Genomic DNA, 22,484 nt, shown 5'->3' on the forward strand with positions numbered 1-22,484 from the left:
CAGTCTGAAAGAAACCACTCTAATTCTCTCCTCCTCCCTTTAGGCCAGTGTTTTTATAATTGGCTGCCTGTAGACAGCAGGTTTGAGGGGAAGCCAGACGAGTGTGAATGAGATGACCACAATTATTTTATTTATTATTTGAAAGTGGACCAGTGAAGATAGACAGGAAAGTGGGGAGAGAGAAGGGGAAGAGATGCAGCAAAGGGCCACAGGTTTGACACAAAATCTGGATTAATGCACTCAGGCCAATACACTTCTTCAAAACAAATCCTTATAATAGTGTGTATGTATAGTTTTACACATTTATTTTCATGCATAGATATGTGTGTATATTACAAGGAAAGGAAACCCATACAAAGCCCACTTTATTGTGCTTTGTTCCTTTACCAAAGACTAGCACCACCGGCTGAGGAGACTGCCTTTTACATGTTATATTAATGGTGTGACCATTTAAAACATGCATGTCAGCTCAATTCTCACACAGATTTTGTATTGGAAGCATTTCACTGAGTCTCACAGTGATCTCATAGCACACCGCTGGTGTTCAATAGAAGAAACTGGGCTCATGTCTGTATCCGCGCTCTGTTCTGAAAACATATCAATAAGCGATTTCTTGCAGCATGACGGTGCCACTCCTTAAATGTTTTCTCCTTTTGTGCTGCTGACTAAAGGAAGTGCACTTTGTTCTTGGGCCTCTTCCAAGTCGTGCAGAGCGTAATTGATGATTTCGAGCAAGTGTTCCATTCAGATCTGTCTTTGTCGTTGCTCAATATATTACATTTATTCTGTGCAAATCATCCGCCCAGGGACTGATTTGATTAATGGCTCAATGGCACATTATTTTCACGGTATCCATCGTTTCTGAGACGCTCATTGTGGCCTTTGTGTTCTCAGTGCCAAGCATCCTAGTGACCCCCGGTGGTGAGGAGTTTATGCTACAGCGTTCAGGACCATGGACAGTGTCAGAGTTTATGAAACTTAACGGTGAACTAATAGAGCATCGTGGCTCCTTGATGGGCAATATTTCTGACATATATATTATCATGAACCACATATTTTAATAGGCTGTTAAATATTTCATTAAGCTCTGATCAGTTAAATAGCTTGATGAACAAAACGAAGCTTAAACTGCGCCGTGGAGCAAAAAGCAGCTGCAGCACGGAGGAGTTTCAAGTTTTAGTGCAGCAGCACACTTCACTCATTAAAGCTCTGAGGTTTCACAGAGCGGCATGAAGAAAACTCAGAACAAACAATACACCTTGAAAAGGACTTTTTGGTATGCCACAAATTGTTAAAGCGAAGTTAATAGCAGCTTTGATGGCACCTTCACAGGCATCTGTAGGGCTGTTAATACCCCTAAGCTGACAAAAAACACCCAAAAAAAGCCAGTAACTGGTGTTTAATTCATGGCTTGTCTGTGCGAAAGTGCGATGTTTATGAGGAAACACACATTTCTTCCTGCAGAGACAAAAGTCTTGCCCTTCAGACTGTGGAGCTGCTTACAGGAGACGCTGTGCCAATAAAAGCAGCCTTTGCTGCGGCACACAGTCAGTAGAATATGTGAAACGGTGAGTTTGATTAGCCCCGAGGCTCAGCAGGGGATTCATCTGCTGCCAGCGATCAATAAGAGGGCTGCAAAGCATGCCAATCAGTTTTATTGGTTTCTCCTTGCTTTTGTGTTACCACATGCATCACTGCCACCAATATGATATTCCCCTGTGTGAGAGTCTACAGATCTGATCCAGACCAGAAGAAATATCTGAAACTACTGGATGGATTACCATGAAGTTTTGTACAGATGCGCACGATTCCCAGAGGACACTGACCAGTCCACCTGACTATCTCCTATTAAATCAGCTCTAGCTTCAGCTTGTCTGAGGTCTTTGTACTTCTCTATAGTAACTCCTGCTGCTTTTTTCTACACTACTTGTGATTTGAAAGAAAAAATTTTCCCAGTGACTAATTAACAGTATGTAAACCTCAAAAGTGCAGGTAACACTTACCTATTTGGATATTTGCACCAGTAAAGGCAACTTAACATTATCAATTTGGTTTCGGGCTGAATTTCTCTTTTTTGTGATCATTGTTATCTTACAAGAATAATATTTATAGATCATATCAAATTTTGATCTTTTTTTGTCTTTGCCCTACATGCACTGATGAGGCTTAGTTCATATTTACATAAAAGACAAAAGCAGGGTGTTGTTTTAAGAGGGTCTAAATTACATCTACTTAACAGCCAGTCATGGCCCTATCTTTCTGACTACAACTTTATGCAGATGATACTGTCATATGTACAAAAGCTTCTATTTTAATATTTTTTCATGTTCCAACATTAAGATCCTAAAAACCTGCCTTTCAGCTAACAAATTACTGCTCAGTACATCTAAAACTTATTTAGCGCTTCTTGGTGCGAGGCAGAAACTCAACATTGAATCCAACTTTTTGGCTTTAACCTGCGACGATCGTAGTGCACTTCAGAAAATATACAACAACATACTCCCATTCCACCAATCCCAAAGGTACTCTGTTGTGTTGGTATCTGGTGACCATGGAGGCCATTTGAGTGCATTGTCATGTTCAAGGATCCAGTTTGAGATGATTTGAGCTTGATTTGAGTGACAAAGTGAGTTATCCTGCTGGAAGCAGCCATCAGAACACGGGTACACTGTAGTCATAAAGTGATGGACATGATCAGCATCAATACTCAGGCTGTGGTGTTTAAACCATGCTCAGATGGTATTAAGTGGCTCAACGTGTGCCAAGAAAATATTTCCCACACCATTTCACCAGCAGCAGCCTGAACCATTCATACAAGGCAGGATGGATTCATTTCTTTTTGTATTTATGGCAAATTGACCCTCAATGTTGTAGCAAAAATCGAGACTCATCTTCTGTTATCCAATTTTGGTGAGGCTGTTTTTAGCTAACCGTAGCACCCAGTGCAGTCTTCTGCTGCTCTAGACCATCTGCTACAAAGTTCAAAATGTTCTACATTCAGAGATGCTCTTCGACATACTTTGGATGTTACAAGTTGTTATTGGGTTACTGTTGCCTTCCTATCAGCTTGAACCAGTGTGGCCATTCTCCCTGACCTCTGGCATCAACAAAGGATTTTCACCCAGAGAACTGCTGCTCACTGGAGATTTCTCTTTTTCAGATATGGTTGTGTAGAGAGAGTCCCAGCACATCAGCAGTTTCTGAAATACTCAGACCAGTCTGTCTGGCACCAGGTTGTCTTCACCATGTCTCCTTGCCTAATTGTAATCATTCTATGCATTTGCATTGAAATTTGCATTAAAAGTAGTTAGCTGTAGAAGATGTCAAATGCACATCATTGTACATTGTTTGATGGACATTGTCTGGCTTCCTCTTGATATCCTGTGGGACCCCTCAAAACAAAAAGTTACTTATTTTATTCAAATATCTTATCTTGTTATAATAAATATATGCTTCATCCACCATAAGGTAACAAAAAAATGCGATTAATCTCATATGACAATACCTGATAACTAATTACTTTTCAGTTTTGCTCTATTTTACATTTGTGTGTAGTGCTAAATTAAGAGGTAAACTCTACACCCACTTAACAGCTGTTTGCTTCTCCTTTCATCAGTGCTTCTGCGAGTGCTACAAACCCTTTACTGCAGTGTTTTTTCACAGGCTCCGGGATTGTTGGTACATGGCACAAGGTGTCTTTTAGTGCCTTGCCCTAAGTAATTAAGGCCTTGCATCAATCAGTGGACATTGTGTCCTTTATTATCCTGATCCTCACGTCCTCTGCTGCTAATTGCTGCTTTGTCCTGAGCATGGTTTCAAACATCCACGTAGCCTAATGGCCATATGTAGCACATAAACGCTCTAAACCCGGTGCTGCTTCCCATCAAGCATCAAATGATGCAGATGAATGATGCAAGGGTCAAATTAATATGAGGTCAGGCATTTTTAAATATCTAACAGCTGATTCTTTTAAGCACAGAGACAAATTAATATGTTTCATGGCAGGAGCCAAATGTTAGAGCTGACACGGCAGAAAAAAACTGAACACAAAGGACACTGGGCAGCACACAGCAGCCACCTAATGGTACAGTAAACTCATTACATTGATGTGGAAACTGGGAACAAAGAGAGTGAATAATAAATGTTCAGACAGGAAATTGGATAGGAAGAAAATATTATTTGCTTTGATGCCATGTAGAGTGAGGGAAAAGGCAGTAAAAAACATTTTATACTATTAAAATATAAATATGCAGTTACACCAGCAGTACAGTGAAGTATATGGCAATCAGAAGTGTCCTCATGCAGGGATCAGCACTGTTAAGCAGCTCAGCTGTACTGGAGGCTCAGTAGGAACAGAAGTAAAAGGCTTTGAGGGATAGTTTGTGTGAAAGGAAACAGCCCGCCAATATTTACCGAGGCTCAATTCCCACTGCTGCCTTTCTTCTTACTGCCACTTAACACACCCATACTAAAAATAGAGCTAATGTTCACAGGTTCAACAGTAGATGTGAACAGTTCCAGGACACCAAGATCAAGACCAAGTACAGGAATAAATATGCAGCCATGAAAAGACCAATTCTGTGTTCAGATCAGCTCGTGGACTGCAGGAAGCACACGTGCAGACGCAATCACACGGCCAAACATCCGTTGTCAACATGTTTTGATTCACTAAGAAGCAGCGGCAGAGGTGATTCTGAACATCTAGCCCACATTTGTATGGAATATTTAACCTTAGAGGACGATTTACTGTTGTGGCACGGTATAAAAGAGCAAATTGAGAATAATGAAAATAATGAATAATGAGGCACATAACATTAAACCGCAATTTTAATATTATGTGCGGCCGAGTGTGAAGCAGTGGAATAAAAAATATATATGTGTGGAATTAAAAAAGTGTGAAGCAGAGAATAAGCAGCTCCAAGTCCAAGACCATGATTCTCAGCCGGAAAGGTGATGTCGATTTAACAGTCAGTCTACACACCTAACCTCACCTGTGGTCACGAGCTATGGGAGGTCTTGGATACAAGCAACAGAAATGAAAGGGTGGCTGGGCTCTCCCTTAGAGACAGGGTGAGGAGCTCAGTCATTCGAGAGCGACTGTGAGTAGAGCCGCTGCGCCTCCACACTGAAATGACCTAGCTGAGTTCATTTAATTCAATTCAATTTTATTTATACAGCGCCAAATCACAACAACAGTCGCCGCAAGGTGCTTTATATTGTAAGGTAGACCCTACAATAACACATACAGAGAAAAACCAAACAATCAAATGACCCCCTATGAGCAAGCACTTTGGTGACAGTGGGAAGGAAAAGCTCCCTTTTAACAGGAAGAAACCTCCAGCAGAACCAGGCTCAGGGAGGGGCGGGGCCATCTGCTGCGACCGGTTGGGGTGAGAGAAGAAAGACAGGATAGAAGACATGCTGTGGAAGAGAGACAGAGATTAATAACTAGTATGATTCAATGCAGAGAAGTCTATTAACACATAGTGAGTGAAAAAGGTGACTGAAAAGGAAAAACTCCATGGATCATGGGAATCCCCCAGCAGCCTATACTGGGGCGATCGTGGCTCAAGAGTTGGGAGTTCGCCTTGTAATCGGAAGGTTGCCGGTTCGAGCCCCGGCTCGGACAGTCTCGGTTGTTGTGTCCTTGGGCAAGACACTTCACCTGTTGCCTAGTGGTGGTGGTCAGAGGGCCCGGTGGCGTCAGTGTCCGGCATCCTTGCCTCTGTCAGTGTGCCCCAGGGTGGCTGTGGCTACAACGTAGCTTGCCATCACCAATGGGTGGATGACTGGATGTGTAAAGTGCTTTGGGGTCCTTAGGACTAGTAAAGTGCTATACAAAAGCAGGCCATTTACCATTTTATTGCAGCATAACTAAGGGAGGATTCAGGGTCACCTGGTCCAGCCCTAACTATATGCTTTAGCAAAAAGGAAAGTTTTAAGCCTAATCTTGAAAGTAGAGATAGTGTCTGTCTCCCGAATCCAAACTGGAAGCTGGTTCCACAGAAGAGGGGCCTGAAAACTGAAGGCTCTCCCTCCCATTCTACTTTTAAATACTCTAGGAACAACAAGCAAGCCTGCAGTGCGAGAGCGAAGTGCTCTAGTGGGGTGATATGGTACTATAAGGTCATTAAGATAAGATGCGCCCTGATTATTTAAGACCTTGTATGTGAGGAGCAGGATTTTGAATTCAATTCTCGATTTAACAGGGAGCCAATGAAGGGAAGCCAACATTAGTTTGGACATCTCCTAGGTGAGGTGTTCCAGGCATGTCCTAATGGTAGGAGGCCCCGGGGCAGACCCAGGACTCCCCCACCCCCCAACCCCCCGCATGAGCTGGAGGAGGTGGCCAGGGTGAGTCTGGGCTCATCTCCTTAGACTGCGGCCCACACAATACAAATCCAGATAACACATTTTCATTTGTTTCGGGCAGAAACAGGTATTCTAGTTTAACAAATGTACTTCTCATACAGTAAGTAATTATTGCTTTAACAATATAATAGGCATGTATGTTTCCCAGATTTTTATATGAAGGTGAAATTGATTGTAGAGAATATACACTGCTCAGAAAAACAAGGGAATACTGAAATCACACATTGTTCTCACATCAGAGAGTGACATCAACGTCTTTATCATCCAAGAACTGCCTTCACACTCTGGTATCCAACAGCAGTCAGCACATAGGGGTCTGTACGATCCTCAAAAGCCTTACTTTTCCAGACCGTCATTGACTAACTTCCAAACCTGTCTTACCAGATGATGTTCCAGGCAGCATGCCACATCGTCTCCAGATTCTTTCATGTTGTAACCCGCTCTCATCTGTGAAGAGAATGGGCTGCTAGTGGCAGATCTGGAAGTTCTAGTATTCTCTGGTGAACCATAATTAAATTGCACAGTTGGAATATTTCTGATAGTTTGGTCAGAAACTGCAAGAGTAGCTGACTGGAGGTCACGTCATAACGCTCTGACAGGAGCAGTTACAGATCCCGCTGCTGAGTCGATGGCTCTCTAAAGCCCTGTGCGGATCTCCCAGAGTAACTACCTGTCTCCTGATATCTCCTCCACACATTTGAGACTCTAAGAGACACAGAAAACTGAGTTTTTCCTTTTTCTTTCTTTTATTAAGAATTCTGTTTTTTAACATATATTGCTGAAAAGAAATTAAACAAACACTTTTTAATCAAAGTGTAGCATCAGGTGAGTAAAACTACATTGATATTGACCTTGTTAGTTTAGTATTAGAGGGGGTTGTTAATCATGGCCGTAGAAGCTGTTTAACATCAACAGGAGGTGAATCTGCTCCTTTGTGCCAGGAGGAACAGGATAAGCACTGCCAGGTCCCCCACTGCTGCCGTGTGCTTTTCACAGATAAGATCATTCAAGTACATGGGGACCATAGAAACTCTCGAGTACCATTTTGAGTTGCTGCAATGAAATTTCAACAAAATGGATTAGCCTGCCATATCATTTTTTCACATTGATTTTTACGGTGTCTTTGAGTTTAGCCCTTCTGTATGTTGATGATTTTAATTTGCATTGAACGATGTGGCATCCTTTCATTTCTATGTGCAATGCATAATGAATATAATGAAAATAAACTGTGAAATGTGTATTATAGAGTGCAATACAAGCGAATGCTTAAATATAACTTTCCTTTTAATTGGATGACACAAAATATTCATGTATTTGTGTCACTGCATTTAGATTATTTTAATGTTCTGCTAACCAACTTGGACAAATCATCTCTTTCACGCCTCCAAGCTATACAAAATGCTGCGACTATTAACACCACAGTGAGTACCCTCACATCACTCCTATTTTATATTCTTTACATCAGCTCCCAATAGATTTTAGGATTCATTTAAAATGCTTGTGTTAACACACAGAGAACTGCCAGGCTCCAGATTATATATCTCAGCTTCTTACAAAATACATTACTGCTCGCTGTGTCAAGAGTTTGTGAGGCGTTCCCTGTACACGTCTAAAGACTAGTGGTGTTCAGAGCCTTTCAGTTTGTGGCACCACGGCTGCGGAAAAGTCCATGACTACAACTACGGTTAGTTGACTCTGTGGACTGTGTACAGCACTTTGTGACTGTCTTAATTCAATTTGTGACTATCTTTACTTAATTACTTCTATAACAGGATATCAGCAATACGATTTAAGTATGTGAAATGTCTTGAAATGTCATTTCACCCCAGAAGAATCAGTGCTCTATGTCTTAAATACATGCAAGCTCTTGTTTTGCATAAACTAAAAATGTGTATCAAAAGAAATTTTACACAAGAAACTATTTTAACTCACAGATGTATGAGGGAACGTTGGCCACTTCCCTCCCTCTGTCAAAAAAAGGTACATTCATAAAATAGCCTTAATCAAACAGAAGCGCTATCAGGGCTCGTGCACAATGAAGTATGTTTGAACAAATTCTCATTTTGGGTCTCCAACCCTCTGAGCACTGCGATTACAAGCATTACAGCACAACTACAACACCGAGACAAACCACACAGGAATCTATTGAAAAGTAATGTTTATTTTGCACCAGCCAAAAAAATAAAATAAAAACACTGCGGTGCAAAAAGACAAATCCCAGCAACAACACCAGAGACAGTGCAACTCAGTAAAATAATGCTCGGGAAAAGAGAAGAGAGAATATCTATGACAACCAAATAATACCAACATCAATAAAAGCAGTTTCTTAAGTAAAAATACCAAACAAACAACTGGTTACCTTCAAACAGACAACGGCTTCAAACAACAACAGGAAAATATTACAGTAAAACTTGCAATTATGCTTCATCTGGTTCAGAAATATCAATACAACCAATCTCCCATCGCCACTCAGTTATCATACAGCAACATTCACGCCGGGCTGGTACACAACAAGAGCCAAATTATGATAATCCCATTACCACAGCATTAAAATCAATTACATGTAATAAATATCAGTGAAAGCACCTTTAAAGCTGAAATGTGTTTAACTGATCAACTGACTGTGCAACATGTAAAAAAGAAAAAAAAGAGGCAAGTCCATTAAAAAACATAACAATATACCACCCAAACAGCTGATCAATTTCAAATCATTACATACATTATTTTTTCTCTAAAGCATGATGATTATATACAAAGCTCTCATAGGATGGTGGCCCCATCCTTAAAAAAACAACAAAAAAAGTCACAATTAGGTGTCTCATTCTGAAACGTAATTTGAAGTTCAAAGCCATAAAATGTTTTAAAATCACTTCTGTGGAAAAATAAAGACGAAAGCCAGCCTGGATGAGCTTAATCGTTGAGCATCAACCTTGCAATCAGACTACCGCCCGCATTTGAGGCCATCAGGAATAAAAACTGTAATAATCATTTAAAGTTCACAAAGGCGATGTGCGTTCAAAATCACCAGCCACATTTGGCTTCCATCTACGTGCAAACACTTGAGCTGCACTTGGTAGCGTAGAAAAACAGAAAATACTCCAAGTGCTTTTTTTTTTTTCAATGACTCAAAGATACCAAAAATAGAAAAAGTTCTTACAGTCCATCATCACAACAGATTAGCATGCTAGAAATTTTCAGACAGGCACGATAGCGCGAGTAATATACAGCAAGTATGATGAAAATCGCACTCCACTGCATGTCTGCTTCTGTGTCTCCATGTCTTTTTTTTGTTTTAAACAGCTGCTACTGTTGGACACATCTTGTCACACAATCAAAGCACTTCTTCAGAGCCACATAATCCAAGCTCCTCAAAGTGTTCAGCGGGATCCGTACAGTGAGTAGTGTACTGCAGGTGCAGCTTCTTTGCAAAGACCGACAGCATTAATCATCCTATAGAATCCTTAAGGTTTTGCACGCCACAGTAATCTCTCTCTGTGCTCCATCCTTCCAGAAATTTGCTGCTTTTTTTTTTTTTTAAACCATTTGATCGTTTGACATTCTCTGCAAACACCTGAATCTTGCTCGCTCTTAACAGAGCACAGTCTCGACTTCTGCAGTTTTTGTGTTAATCATTATATTTGTGGCAAAAAACTCGGCAGTACAATCAAAGAATTAAACCTGCAAATTACTGGAAGGACTGTTCATTTGCTGTGTGCAAATGTGTGCCTCTTCACAATGACTTAATGGATGTATTCACTTCTTTTGCTTTGTATATGGCTTCTGCTTTTTTATGGCTCCTTTTTTCCCTTTTCCCTATGTAGCCAGGCACTGTTTCTTACCCACAGTGAAACCAGGTAAATGTCTCATTTTTAATTTTTAGTGTGCGATCTCACCAAAATAAAGTGAGTGAATACTGAATAAGTATTAAAAGTTTCTGACAGTCAGGCCTCCTCTTCCATCACAGAAAATACATGTTTTGATTTTTAAAGAATACAGCGTGAGGAATGAAAACCTGCAGCTGCTAAAGTGGAATTATATTTTACATGAAGTGAAGACAGTGTTCTCATTTGTCAGTATGCTTTTGCTTTTTTTAACTGACCGCTGGAGGACGTTGTGCTGCCGTACAAGCACATAACACTTTCTCCCTGTTCTGTTGCCAGGCTAGCTCTGCTTTGGGATCACGGCTTGCTTTGGCTGTGTTTTGGATGCTGTTGCAGAGGCAGTGGAGGAAGTGGAAGAAGACGAAGACGAAGAGGATGAACTCCATCGGGTTTCTACTCCTGTGCTGGTCATCTTCATCTTTCGTCGTTTTGCAAGGGGAGCATTGTCGACACTTTTCAGAAAGAAGCCTTCTCGCTTACCTCGGTTGAAAGCCTGGTGAGAGTGGAAGGGGACAAAAGTGAGATAAAATACATTTATTTAAGATTCTTTCTCAAACCTTTTAGAAGTTTTTCATACCAATCTATTACCTTGTAGGTAGCATTGACATAAGTGCGGACAGTGGGCCCACTGGACTCGAGCACATCTGGTGTGCACAAAGGAGTGGTGGACATGGATGCTCCACCCTGAAGCCAGCTGTTCTCTTTCAGATCAGAGAGTTTGAGACGGCTCTCTGGATCCACCGTTAGCAGGCCTTAAAACAGGAAGAGAGACACAAACAAGCAAGCAATATATGAGAGGGATTTCAACAGGCATTTATCTCAACTAAAGCAAACTAAGAACAAACATATTCAGTACCTTTAACAAGCTCTTTGGCATCCTCTGACACACCCTTCCAGGGCTCCCCATCCAATGAGAAATCCCCCTCTTTTATTTTTTGCATGATGTCGGCAGCATATGATGAGGTCATTCCACGCTGCTCACTCTGAAACGGCACCTGGCCTGAGAGCATGGTGTACTGAGGAAGACACACACAAGGGTCATTAGTAATTCAGTCAGCCGAGCTGTGATAAAAATCAACATATTCAGATTCAATTACCAGGATGACCCCGAGACTCCAGAGGTCACAGGATTTATCATATCCTGCACTCTCGAAAAGCTCTGGTGCAGCATACTGCAGCGTGAAGCAGGGAGTCTGCAGGGGGGCACTGCCTGCAGGGCACAGGCGAGCAAATCCAAAATCTATTACTTTCAGCACAGAGTCCTCCCCGTCATCTGCAAACAGCACGTTCTGTAAGGTAAACAAACAAAAGCCATGAGGATCAGCTCTTATTTTACTTACACATTAAGATTCAATTTTCCTGACAGAGTAAAGACTATTAGTAAATACGAGTATGACAACCACCACCGGTTGGCATGTACCAGAACTTATGTGTAAACAGACAGTGCAAATAAACAGTTCTAATCCTTTTAGGTCTGCATCAAAAATAAAAGCCATTACTAGAGACATCTTAAAGTTATTAGGTGATATTTGCCAATATGTCTCATTCACAACTGTTATGCACACCATATAAAAGCCTTCTTCAGTTGATTAAACCTTACAGCCATCTTAAGAAGGGAATGTGTGTGTGTGTGAAATCTGCTGCTTTCATTTTGAAAAGCACCACAAAAGTCACATCATGCACTGTTGTTGAGCAGTAGCCTGCAGAGGTGAAAAATTAAGCCAACATAGAGGTGCCAAAAACTGCTGTTCCTAAATCGGCAATTTGAGGCTGGCTCCTAAAATGATTCAGCCTTGATAGACTTCCATTAAAAAAAACCTAAACAGCATTAAATGAAAACATGTTTATAGCCTGGTACAAAAGTGGTTTTGACGTCTGTGGACAGTTTCCAATTTTATTTTTGTAATTTTTTTCTAACTTATTAATCTAAATGCTGAAGTTACTGGCACAGCTGCTTTGGGTCCAACAAAAGGAGCTGATAACTACACACCAGTCTGTCATTTGAAAACATTAAATTTACAGAGAAGCTTCAAAATGCAGTCCGAAAACAAGTGAGTGACATCATGATGGCCATGATGTCCATGTTTTGCACAGTCAGTGATCGTCGCTCTCTCTCTTTTTTTAAAAAACTTTTTAACCCAGATTACATCATGTAAAAGTAGTGCGGAAAAAATAATAATGCCACACAAAAAACATAAATAAATAAAAAATAATAATGTCACACACATTTCTCACATACGAGACAGCAGATCCCCAGTTACTAGAATTGTTTTTTCTCTCTTTTTAAACATATATATATATTGTCAGAATTGATCAAGTTATCAAATCACCACCCACCTCTGGTTTGAGGTCTCTGTGTACGACTCCAGCCTCGTGCATGAAGCTGACAGCTGAGACCAGGCTCTGTAATAGCTGACTGGCCTCTGCTTCGCCAAACAGTTTCTTCCTCTTGATCCTTTCCAACAACTCCCCACCTCGCAAAAGCTCCATCACTAAATATGTGTGATACTGACAGAGACATGCAGAGAAGGCTGTGAGGGTGATGTTTTTATGTGTAGCTTAATATTGACCAATACATTATTTTTATCTTTATCCTATGTATTCTCCATTCTACCTGATCAGTAAAGATGTCATACAGCTTGACGATGTTGGGGTGAGACTCACACTGCTTCAAGGCAGCAATCTCTCTCTGAGTGTTTGCCTCCATTCTAACAAAGAAAGACAACATTAAGGGCATTCAGTCACCTTTATGTTCCAGTGGTACTGTGATACAGTAAAGTATTGACACACTGACACAGATCTGTTAAAGAGCACTGTACTAAGAAGTATTTCATTTCTGCTCACCTACGGCTGACGATCTTGACGGCGTACTCATGGCCAGTTTGCTTGTGTTTGCATTTCCTGCACACAGAGAAACTACCCTCGCCTAGAGGTGGTCCTTGAAAACACAGCTCATAGTGCTGAAAAAACTGGGATTCCTGAACAAAAAAAAACATAGCATTGAGCCATCAAAGGAGATTATTATACTTCAGGCAACAGACATGGCCCCAGCAATGCTAAAGGGATACTTTGACCTTTACATGAAGCAACCTTGAAATTCAGCTCCCACATTTGTAAAGAGAAATACCTTAAAACTGAATAAGTAATTCGGAAAGATAAAACATTTTGTACTTTGTAAAACACAAAGTTTTACAAAGTACAACATGTCATCAAACTCTACGTCCTAAGACAGGTCAAACTGGTTAAGACATTTTGGCCTAAAACAGGAATGCTTGTTAAGCACTTTTTGTAAGCTTTCCTCAAAGTCCACCTAATCTGTTTTTGCCAATTTTCTGTCATATCTGTATATAAACCTTTACAACACTGGATTCCCATATTAAACAGAACCAAATTTTCAAATAAATCATGAAGTCAGCGTTTGTGCAAGTAATTTCTTTGAGAACAAAGCTCAGCCTTCAGATAGCTCTAAATTTTCAGTTTCAGGCAGCATTTTCTATTCACTCACTGTCATCAGTAGATTATCTCTTATATCATCATCTCAAACACACACATGACTCTGACTGTGAGCACATAACGCTCACCAATCTGCTGTTCAAACTTCCTGTTTATGACGGGAACCCAATCAGATGACTGAAGGGCTTGATTCAGATTGTGGGTAAACTCAGGCGCCTCATCTTGGCTCAGTATAAGGTTACACAGGATTATTTTGAATTATGAAAATGCAAAGCTACTCTAGTACAGTCTGAGAGTCATTGAGCAGGAGCACAGTAGATCCACTTTAAATTGTGCCTTTTATATGAATATATTAATAGTAACCACTAAGTAATATGTATACATTTATCACTAGCTGGATACACTCTCTATATAAAGAGATACTTTTATTTTTAACTCCCCAACTATATAACTTTGATAATAGTTTTGCTTTAATTAGTATTTTATATGTAGTGCTTTACAAAAAAATAAACCTCCTTATATCTTACACCACTATTATGAAGGAAGGAATTACTATGAAGTAACAAGTTTGGACTGATCTAAAAATACATTTCACATTTGCCTAAGGAGCTTGGAAAGAAAGCGACTCGACCTATTTAAATTCATTCTCTTTCCAAGCCTCACAGACTTTCATGACCCGGATGACTGAGAACCTACACAGACATTTTACTTTTGCATATAAACATAATATATTGTTTATCACTGTAATCAGAATCAGGATGACAACAGTATTTTCAAATTCTAGCTTCAACTTTTATAAATCTAATATCATAAAGAAATAGCTGCAAATTTCTTTGAACATTTTTTTAAAAGACAAGCTAAAAATATTGCTGAGTTGAGTCTGACACCTTTCACACGCAGGTGATAAATGTCAACTAGACAGACTGACAAACTTTTTCTGTTCCAAATAGATTTTTGTGCTCTTTACCGAGATCAGTACAAAGTGTCTTGAATATTATTTAATAATACAAACCATCCTGTCAGATAAAACAAGCCAACTTCAGCTAATATCTTTTTCTTCTTTTCTGTTAACAAACAGTCCTGAAACCAAACATATAACAGAATTATTTAAAAACACCCATACAGATCATACCTGTAGCATTGCGCTGCGTTGGACAGAAGCAGAAGCTGGTCGGTCAGCACCAATTTGGGTTTCAACAAAGTCTCCCATGACTGCGTTCTTATTGAACAAGATGGAGGGTGCAATGAAAGAATAGCCCTAAAACAGAGGAGATGTGTTAGGTGTAACTATGATGTAGCTCACTGAAGAATTATTACAGCCTTTACTTACTAACAAGCACTTGTTGCACTTTTCAGATTGTGAAGTTAAATAGTGCTTACAGGTCATGTTTGTAGAAACATTTGATAGAATCAATGTGGAGGTGATGATGACTGACCTGGAACAGACGATCTGTGCTCGGGGGTGTGCTGGCTGGAGAATAAACAGGATCCATCCCAGTGAATTCCTCTGCAAAGTTCCCCACATCGAGTTCGCTCTTCAGCTCTGGCTTGAATGGACTTGAAACCTTCTTTTGTGCTAAGTCATCCCAGTTCAGTCCCTGTGAGGCAGAAAAGGAGAATGAAAGAGTTATAGATGAATGAACTGAGGTTACAGGGGAAAAGATGTTTAAGTGATAGACAGTTAAGGGACATCGGACCTTGAAAAAAGGATGTGCCTTGATATCTTCAGCCCCCCGCGGTCCAGATCCCAGCCTCTTGTGGGGATCTTTCACCAACAACTTTTTCAGCAGGTCCTGAGCAATGGGTCCAATCATAGAGGGAAACGGCGGGTCACAGCGCAAAATACGTCTGAAGGGCAAAGGGAAGATATAAACATTTTGCTAACATACAGAAACAATTGACAAGAATACAACTGTGTCAACATTCATGCACCTCCAATAATGGCCGATAAGGTTTTTTACACAACATAAGGCACAAAATTATTCTTGGGATCATGCAGAAATTGTGGCATCACATACTTTGCCCAGCAAAGCTGCCACTACTCTATTGTTTACAACACTCTCAGTACTGTTTCAGCAGCACTGAAAGTGTCGCAAACAGAAAACACATCACAGTTTGAGCAACTAGTTTCTGAGCCAACTAGTTTCTGAACTGCTCTGGTGGAAACTTCATCAACAATGACCTTAATGTTTTCCTTTTCTATATAAATTCTTTACAATGTAAAGAATGTCAGTCAATAATACACAACCCCAATTCAGAAAAACTTGGGATGAGCTAAATATAATGCTGAATTTTATAAACCCATATTTTATTCACAATAGCACATAGAAGAGATGAATATTATCCCATTCTTATCTGATATAGGATCCTATGTTCCTCTAACTGTTTCTTTTCAGTGTCTTTTGTTGCCCCTGTTCACCTTTTTGAGATGTGCACTAAATTCAAAATTTTTTAGGTTCATTAATTCTTTTTCACTCCCATAAAGTCAGCATCAGCATTTGCCCCAAAAATACAGTAATGCCAGTGGGTTCATTTATTAGTAAAACACAACTAATACCAGAGACAATTTGAATAAGTTAAGAAGGGGCAGGCAGATGATTTATGGAGATGAGATTGAGCAGTACTCACTTTGACACCTCGCTTTGGGAGTTCCTCTCTCCCTCCAGGGTAAAAGGAGACGCACCCGTCAGCAACTCAAACATCAGGATCCCAAGACTCCACCAATCTACTGACTGAAGCAGAATACAGCTTGAAAAGCACAGTACAGAGGACAAGAAATTTTCACTGTGTAATTATTTAAAGGTGGGTTACTGGATGCAGTACTGCCTTCCATAACAAAGATATTAATCTCATCTTTGATTCACCACACAGGCCCAAACTCATGAGTCTTAAAGCATCTGTAGTGTTAAATGTTTAAGCCTTCCCCGTACTCTGATACATGTAAATATAAACATTAATTTAAATATTATTTTGCGCATAATATGTGACCATTCAAAATCTTTCAAATAACCAAAATGATCTTAACACCAAAACCTGCATTTGCTCCCTCGCTGTCCTTTATTTACCTTGCCATGTCCTGATTTCCCTCTGATGATTTCAGGAGCCATGTACTCAATGGTGCCACAGAAAGAGTAGGTCCTCCCCTTCTGTGATGATCAGAAAACAAGCATACTTTAAAAAATGTATTTCAGTTCGGATTGTGGTAACAGTTAAACACCCCAGGTATTATTTACATGTACACATTGCTATGCTCACACTGTAGTTTTAGATTTACTTACATCTTCTTCCAGAAACTCTTTGCTGAGCCCGAAATCTGTCAATACCACATGGCCATCACTGTCTAGAAGAATGTTTTCCAATTTGATGTCTCGGTACACAATCCCAAGCTGTACACAATGAAAATTTACCAGTGGCATTCATGCTAAAAGCTGTAATTTGTGAACAGAGACAGCAGGCAGTGCAAACAGAGAAACCCTAAAAACATTTTTGCAACCAAAAAAGGAAAAAGTGGCCGGTTATTTTTAGTAATTACAGCATTTTCTAATCCCAGCTAGGGGTCCTAATCCCAAAATGTGTCAAAACAAATAACTGCCCAAACAACAGCAAGCCTATGTTGCAGGAAATACTAGTCCCCAAAGTTGCTGTTGTTAAAATGCTTTTATTTGATATTATTTATAAAAGGAACGTCTCATGAAAGTCTGCAGGATTTTCAGCCAATGTCGCTGGACAATTTCTGTGGACACTAATTTAAACACAAATGCACTATCTCATAACTTAAGTGCTGCAATGTGAGTTTAGGATACCTAGTGAAGGTCATAATTTACAAAGAGATGGCTGAAATGCTTCCAAATAAAACCCTCAAGAACACACTCATTATGTTTTAAAAAGGACCTTGAAAATGCACCCAATCACCCTCCATGTAGTGGTTTGTGTAACTATTCAAAGAAGTCATGAGTATCATTTAAGGCCACTGGTGCACACCTACTTTAAAACTAAATCTAAAACTAAAGTAGCTGTGAAACATCATTAGGAAACCACTTCTATGAGCTTCCGAGTATTTCTCACAATAAAGAAACTCAGACTTCCTGTTCAGCACTAAATGACAAAAGCCCTTTTCAGACATGGGGTACATAATATTGCTGGCTTCAACAGACCGTTTACACAATAAAAATTTACTTTTGTCTTTCACTTTAAAAGCAGTATTATCTGAACAGAGAAAGCAGCACGTGTCACGTATACACAGAAACACAATATTGCTGGCTTTATCAATCTGTATACAACAATGTGAACGCAACCTAGTGTTTATGGAGCTAACGTAACATTAATCTGGTGAATAAAGTTAAATGCTTAACAGATGAAAGGCTTACTTCTTTAACCATCAGCTTGTTTTGACCAAACCAGAGCTAAAAGACCACAACCTATAGGGCTTAAATTAGGAGTGAGTTGGGGTTGCCTCTCTGGCCTCACAACCCCAATTCTATGAAAAGTATCATGTCGCTAAAATGCTTAGTTTGTGTAAGAAGCGGGCTCTAGCCAAAATTAAAGAAATAACTCTAGCATGTGTAAAAGCTGGAAACAATAATCCTCACCTTGTGCAAGTGTTCTAGAGCCAGAATTATTTCTCCAATATAAATCCGTACTGCCTCTTCTGGAAAGTGATCCCGCTGGTACAAATGAGTGAACATCTCCCCACCGCTCACATAGTCTGTACTCACACACACAGACAAATACACAGGGAGCTTGAATAGACATAATACAAAGAACTACACAAACACACATTGTGCAAAAAAGAAAAAAAAAAGAAATGCCAACAAAAACACATACAGTATAAGACAGAAACATAAAGAAGACCTTCAGTGTTTCAAGAGAGAAGAGTTCTCTATATTTGGTACATTTTTACCAGTGTCCCACCCCAGTGTCTCACCCAGGATGAGATGTAGTTTGCTCTGAGTCTGAAAGGCATAGTGAAGAGTAACCAGGAAGGGAGACTGGCGGATGTGCTCCAGGACTTGTCTCTCAGTGCGAGTATGTTCTGTTGTCTTTGCCTTCTGAACGATAGCTGCTTTCTTTAACACCTAGGGCAGTGACCAAAATAAATTAAACTTCTCCATTCCTTCCGTGAACTTTCAGTGAATGGCACTTCGCTTTGGGGTGTGTTGCAACATGCTGCAATCATGTCCAAGGGAAGGACATTATACAACCCAACTGCTTGCATCAAATCCAAAGTGAGCAAATAAAATGGAAAAAAAAAAGATAATTTCTTGGTTTTAACATCTGATGTGCTGTCATTGCACTATGTTTAATCTAATATTGGCTTTAGATAATTTGCCAACTCATTTACATTTTACACAAAATCACTGAGAAGTTATTGAAATGGTTATAAAATGTTAATAAAATCATAATTAATGATTTCTTTTAAAGCATAGACTAGTAATTTACATTTTTAGATAAAAATCTGCTTTAAGATGTACATTAATTGAATTACAACACTAATAAACTTACCTTCATAGCATAGAGCTGGCCCACATCATGGCCGCTGTTCTTCCTGACCAAAAACACTTTCCCGTAAGCTAGACAAACAAATATTGAAAATTAGTGCCGATGGTAAACAAGCAAACACAGCAAACAAAGCTACACCATCAAATTGTGCCTAAAAGAGGTAGTTTCCACTTCAAGACATAAATACTCGGTGAACAGTTGGCAAGATTAATCAAATCTGCAGAAATTGGAATCATTCTCACTCATTAAATTTAATTAGGTGTTCATTTGTTGATGGAAATCGCCACCAGGATCTCCTGTAGCTAATCAGTAACATCAACAGCATATGGATTCCCTGTTAATCATCAGATACTTTTCATGCTGTCTGGTTCATGTGTAACATTTAAATGATGATATAAATTACATGAAACATTTTAACTTACAAGCTACAAATATCAAATATAAACAGTTTGCCTTCAAAATACTATCCAAGCCAGGGGAATCAACCAAGTCTGCTTTAAGTATATCTCATACCAGTACTTGACCTTTGACAACAGCTTTATCTTCATTTCATTCTATTCAGTGCTACATGCAGATCCTTACCTCCAGTGCCCAAGACCTTCAGCAGCTCAAAGTTCTCCATGCCGACTCTTTCAGTGTGACCTGTGAGGTTAGCTAGTGGTAGAAAGAAAAATAAAAGACAAGAACAGTGTTTAAATTTCTATTTCTGTTCAAGTTTTTGTTTTAAAAAAGACAAGTGACAATCTAAAAACTATGTCTGATCTCTATCTTTTAAGGGAAGCTTTCTACACAAATAAAGTGGTGTACTTTTCTGGCTGTTTTTTTCCCAAGTATATTAAAATACAAAAAGACATACCATATGTCTTGATATTAGCAAATGCTTTACCAGTGTGCCTTTTCTTGTGTTATAATCTTGTGTTCTTGTGTTATAATGCACTTTGATGTACCCTCTCTATAGATTAAAAGGTTGCTCTACTTAAAATCTACAATCTATCCAGTGAGCCTCTAAGCAGATCATTTTACTTCACCTGTGACAGCTGGTGAAAAACATCCACTCACACTGTTTATTACACTACAGCCACATTTACAGCTTGACTTTACTACTCTTGGAGGGATAGTACAACAGCAATTCTCTGATTTATTTGATTTTATCTGTGAGGATTTTTCTTTGTAAATTTACACTCTAAAATCAATTCAATGACAGATGCATTGTCCATTAAAAACATATGACAAATTCTGTTCTTTAGTCTCTAATGCAAGCTAGGTGACCTAGATTGATTAAAAGCAAGCAAAACATGATAGAGCTTTTACAGAACAAAAAATATCTTTCATATTAAAGCAAAAATACTGATAATCCATTACAATCTTGAAAAATATTGGTTCTTTTGTTGTTTTGTTAATTTCTAATGCCCCCCCAAAAAATCTATTTTAAGATTATTAAAGTCTAAGATTATTTTAGTGTTTCTGTAGACTATAGACTTTTCACATGCCCCTCAGCTTCAAAACAAATACAAACACACATTCACACAAAAGCTTAGCAAATAGCTAAACCAGCTCACAAAGCAATGTTACACGAATCAAAGAAAAATCTGAAAGAAATGTAACAAAGTAAAATCAAAGAAAACTGATTTTTTCATTTAAAATACCATCATGTGCACTGAGTATGTTTAGAGTAACATTTTTTGGTTGCATTATATTTCCCTGCTTTATAACTTGCACTTTAATATAATGCAACTCCAGTGTGTGAATATGTTGTACAGCCCATATGGAAAAGGAAAAGTATTTTAAAACAGAATGAACGTTTTACAGAAAAAAAAAACTGATGTGGTGTTGTTAGCTGTGGGGTTGAACCAGCACATCAAAAAAAGAAAGAAATTGCATTCGTGCGGTATTATTTAAATGATGAGATGAATTACAGTACACAGATGTTTCCTTTGTGGCTATGGTTATGATTATGATTACATACAGTGATAACAGACAATATGACTGACTTACCATTTGTGATCTGGTGCTTGACAGTACAGGCCTTTTCATTTGTTTTTCCGTCAGAGTCTTCACTACTATCAGATGCGTCCCCAGACATATTTTAAAGAAAAGTGGACTACAGACTTTGCGATGAAATTGGTTTGTCTGATGTTTTCTTATTTAGGAGATTTTGCGTTTTACACTCAGCAGTTAAAACAATCTACTGTGGCTGCATTGTGAAGGAGACAAGGATTATCAAAATGAGCGGACAGCTGTATTCCAGACAATGCTGTTGCCCAAACCTTAATCCCCACTCGTTTGGCATCCTGGTGTTTGGCATTATTTATCTCATGTGATTGGTCGAAATCAATCAGAAAGAAGATTCATATTCCTGCTACTTAGAAGATGTTGTTTTTTTTTTCCGTTACTGTGTCAATGATCGTCGGTATTAATTAAGTACTCTGAGTAACTGTATGTGTTATCTGCAGTTTAAATTTATCTAACAGTTTAAGTTGCTAATGTTAGCATTAGCTAAATAACTACTCATTATTCATAAGTTAGCTGACGTTAATTGGTAATAACGTTAAACCTTCGGTTATATAAGCGACTGGTCAAAACAACGCGTTATAGTCGGTGTGTAAACAGCTTCAACGCTAACTACCGTATAATAACAAGACGTGTTACCTAGCCAGCTGGTGTGGTAGTAAATTGGCAGGGTAGCGGTAGCAGCTAACTAGCAAATGACTGCATTTGTCCGTCAAAGTTTGAACGTTAGCTAACCGCTGGTGTTTTGTTAGCAGTGTTAACTGGCCTCTTCAACTACCAGCGAACTGACCATGTTGGAAAAGGCCAGTTTGGGTAGTTCTTTGTCTTCTTTGTCACCAGTAGTCACCAACTAATATATTCGTCCATTATGAAAATTTCTACATCTCACTTTGTAATTTTTGTCAGCGCCTAGCAAACTGCTAACACCAGGATGCTTCCGACACAACCTGGGCGACGGTCAGTCACGTGAACCACTAGAGTAGGCGGAGCGAGATTGCTCAAGAGCTCAACGGAATCTGGCAATTCTGTGCCACAAACACTAGCTCAAGTTTTGCCCAGTAGTTACGACAAATGTCAAATATTTTCTCTCCATTAATTAAAAAAAATTCTACTAATGTTTATGCTTTTCATTTGTTCTATGCCACACTTTGTCTTCCTTTAGAAAAAAAAATCAACTGACATTTTCCAACATGCCACTAATGCCTATGTCTCTGTACGTTTAAATCTTATTTTATACCTAAATTCACAGAGGTCTAGATCAGTCATTTT

General features: G+C 39.2%; 1 protein-coding gene across 1 annotated transcript; it reads right to left on the reverse strand.

Annotated features, from left to right (window-relative positions):
- Positions 1-8,513: 8,513 nt before the first annotated feature.
- On the reverse strand, positions 8,514-22,184 carry rps6ka4 (ribosomal protein S6 kinase, polypeptide 4). Its single transcript, XM_031743550.2, has 18 exons — positions 21,201-22,184; positions 19,788-19,859; positions 19,209-19,276; positions 18,631-18,781; positions 18,296-18,411; positions 16,985-17,092; positions 16,772-16,852; positions 16,335-16,438; positions 15,404-15,554; positions 15,143-15,304; positions 14,839-14,964; positions 13,098-13,231; positions 12,868-12,961; positions 12,591-12,761; positions 11,351-11,542; positions 11,110-11,269; positions 10,842-11,005; positions 8,514-10,746 (listed from the first exon to the last, which is right to left on the reverse strand). The coding sequence occupies exons 1-18, from the start codon at positions 21,286-21,288 to the stop codon at positions 10,534-10,536; spliced, it is 2,355 nt and encodes a 784-aa protein (XP_031599410.1). The 5' UTR covers positions 21,289-22,184; the 3' UTR covers positions 8,514-10,533.
- Positions 22,185-22,484: the final 300 nt, after the last annotated feature.

The sequence above is a fragment of the Oreochromis aureus genome, linkage group 10, assembly GCF_013358895.1.
Source record: "Oreochromis aureus strain Israel breed Guangdong linkage group 10, ZZ_aureus, whole genome shotgun sequence".
NCBI classification, from domain to species: domain Eukaryota; kingdom Metazoa; phylum Chordata; class Actinopteri; order Cichliformes; family Cichlidae; genus Oreochromis; species Oreochromis aureus.

Bases quoted from the DNA above. Each gene is read 5' to 3' on its own strand.
- rps6ka4 (XM_031743550.2), bottom strand. From the start codon at position 21,288: ATGTCTGGGGACGCATCTGATAGTAGTGAAGACTCTGACGGAAAAACA. The intron at 12,962-13,097 runs GTGAGCAGAAAT...TTTCTTTGTTAG, and splicing joins GTCAAGATCGTCAGCCGTAG to AATGGAGGCAAACACTCAGA. The intron at 11,270-11,350 runs GTAATTGAATCT...TGTCTTCCTCAG, and splicing joins GGAGTCTCGGGGTCATCCTG to TACACCATGCTCTCAGGCCA.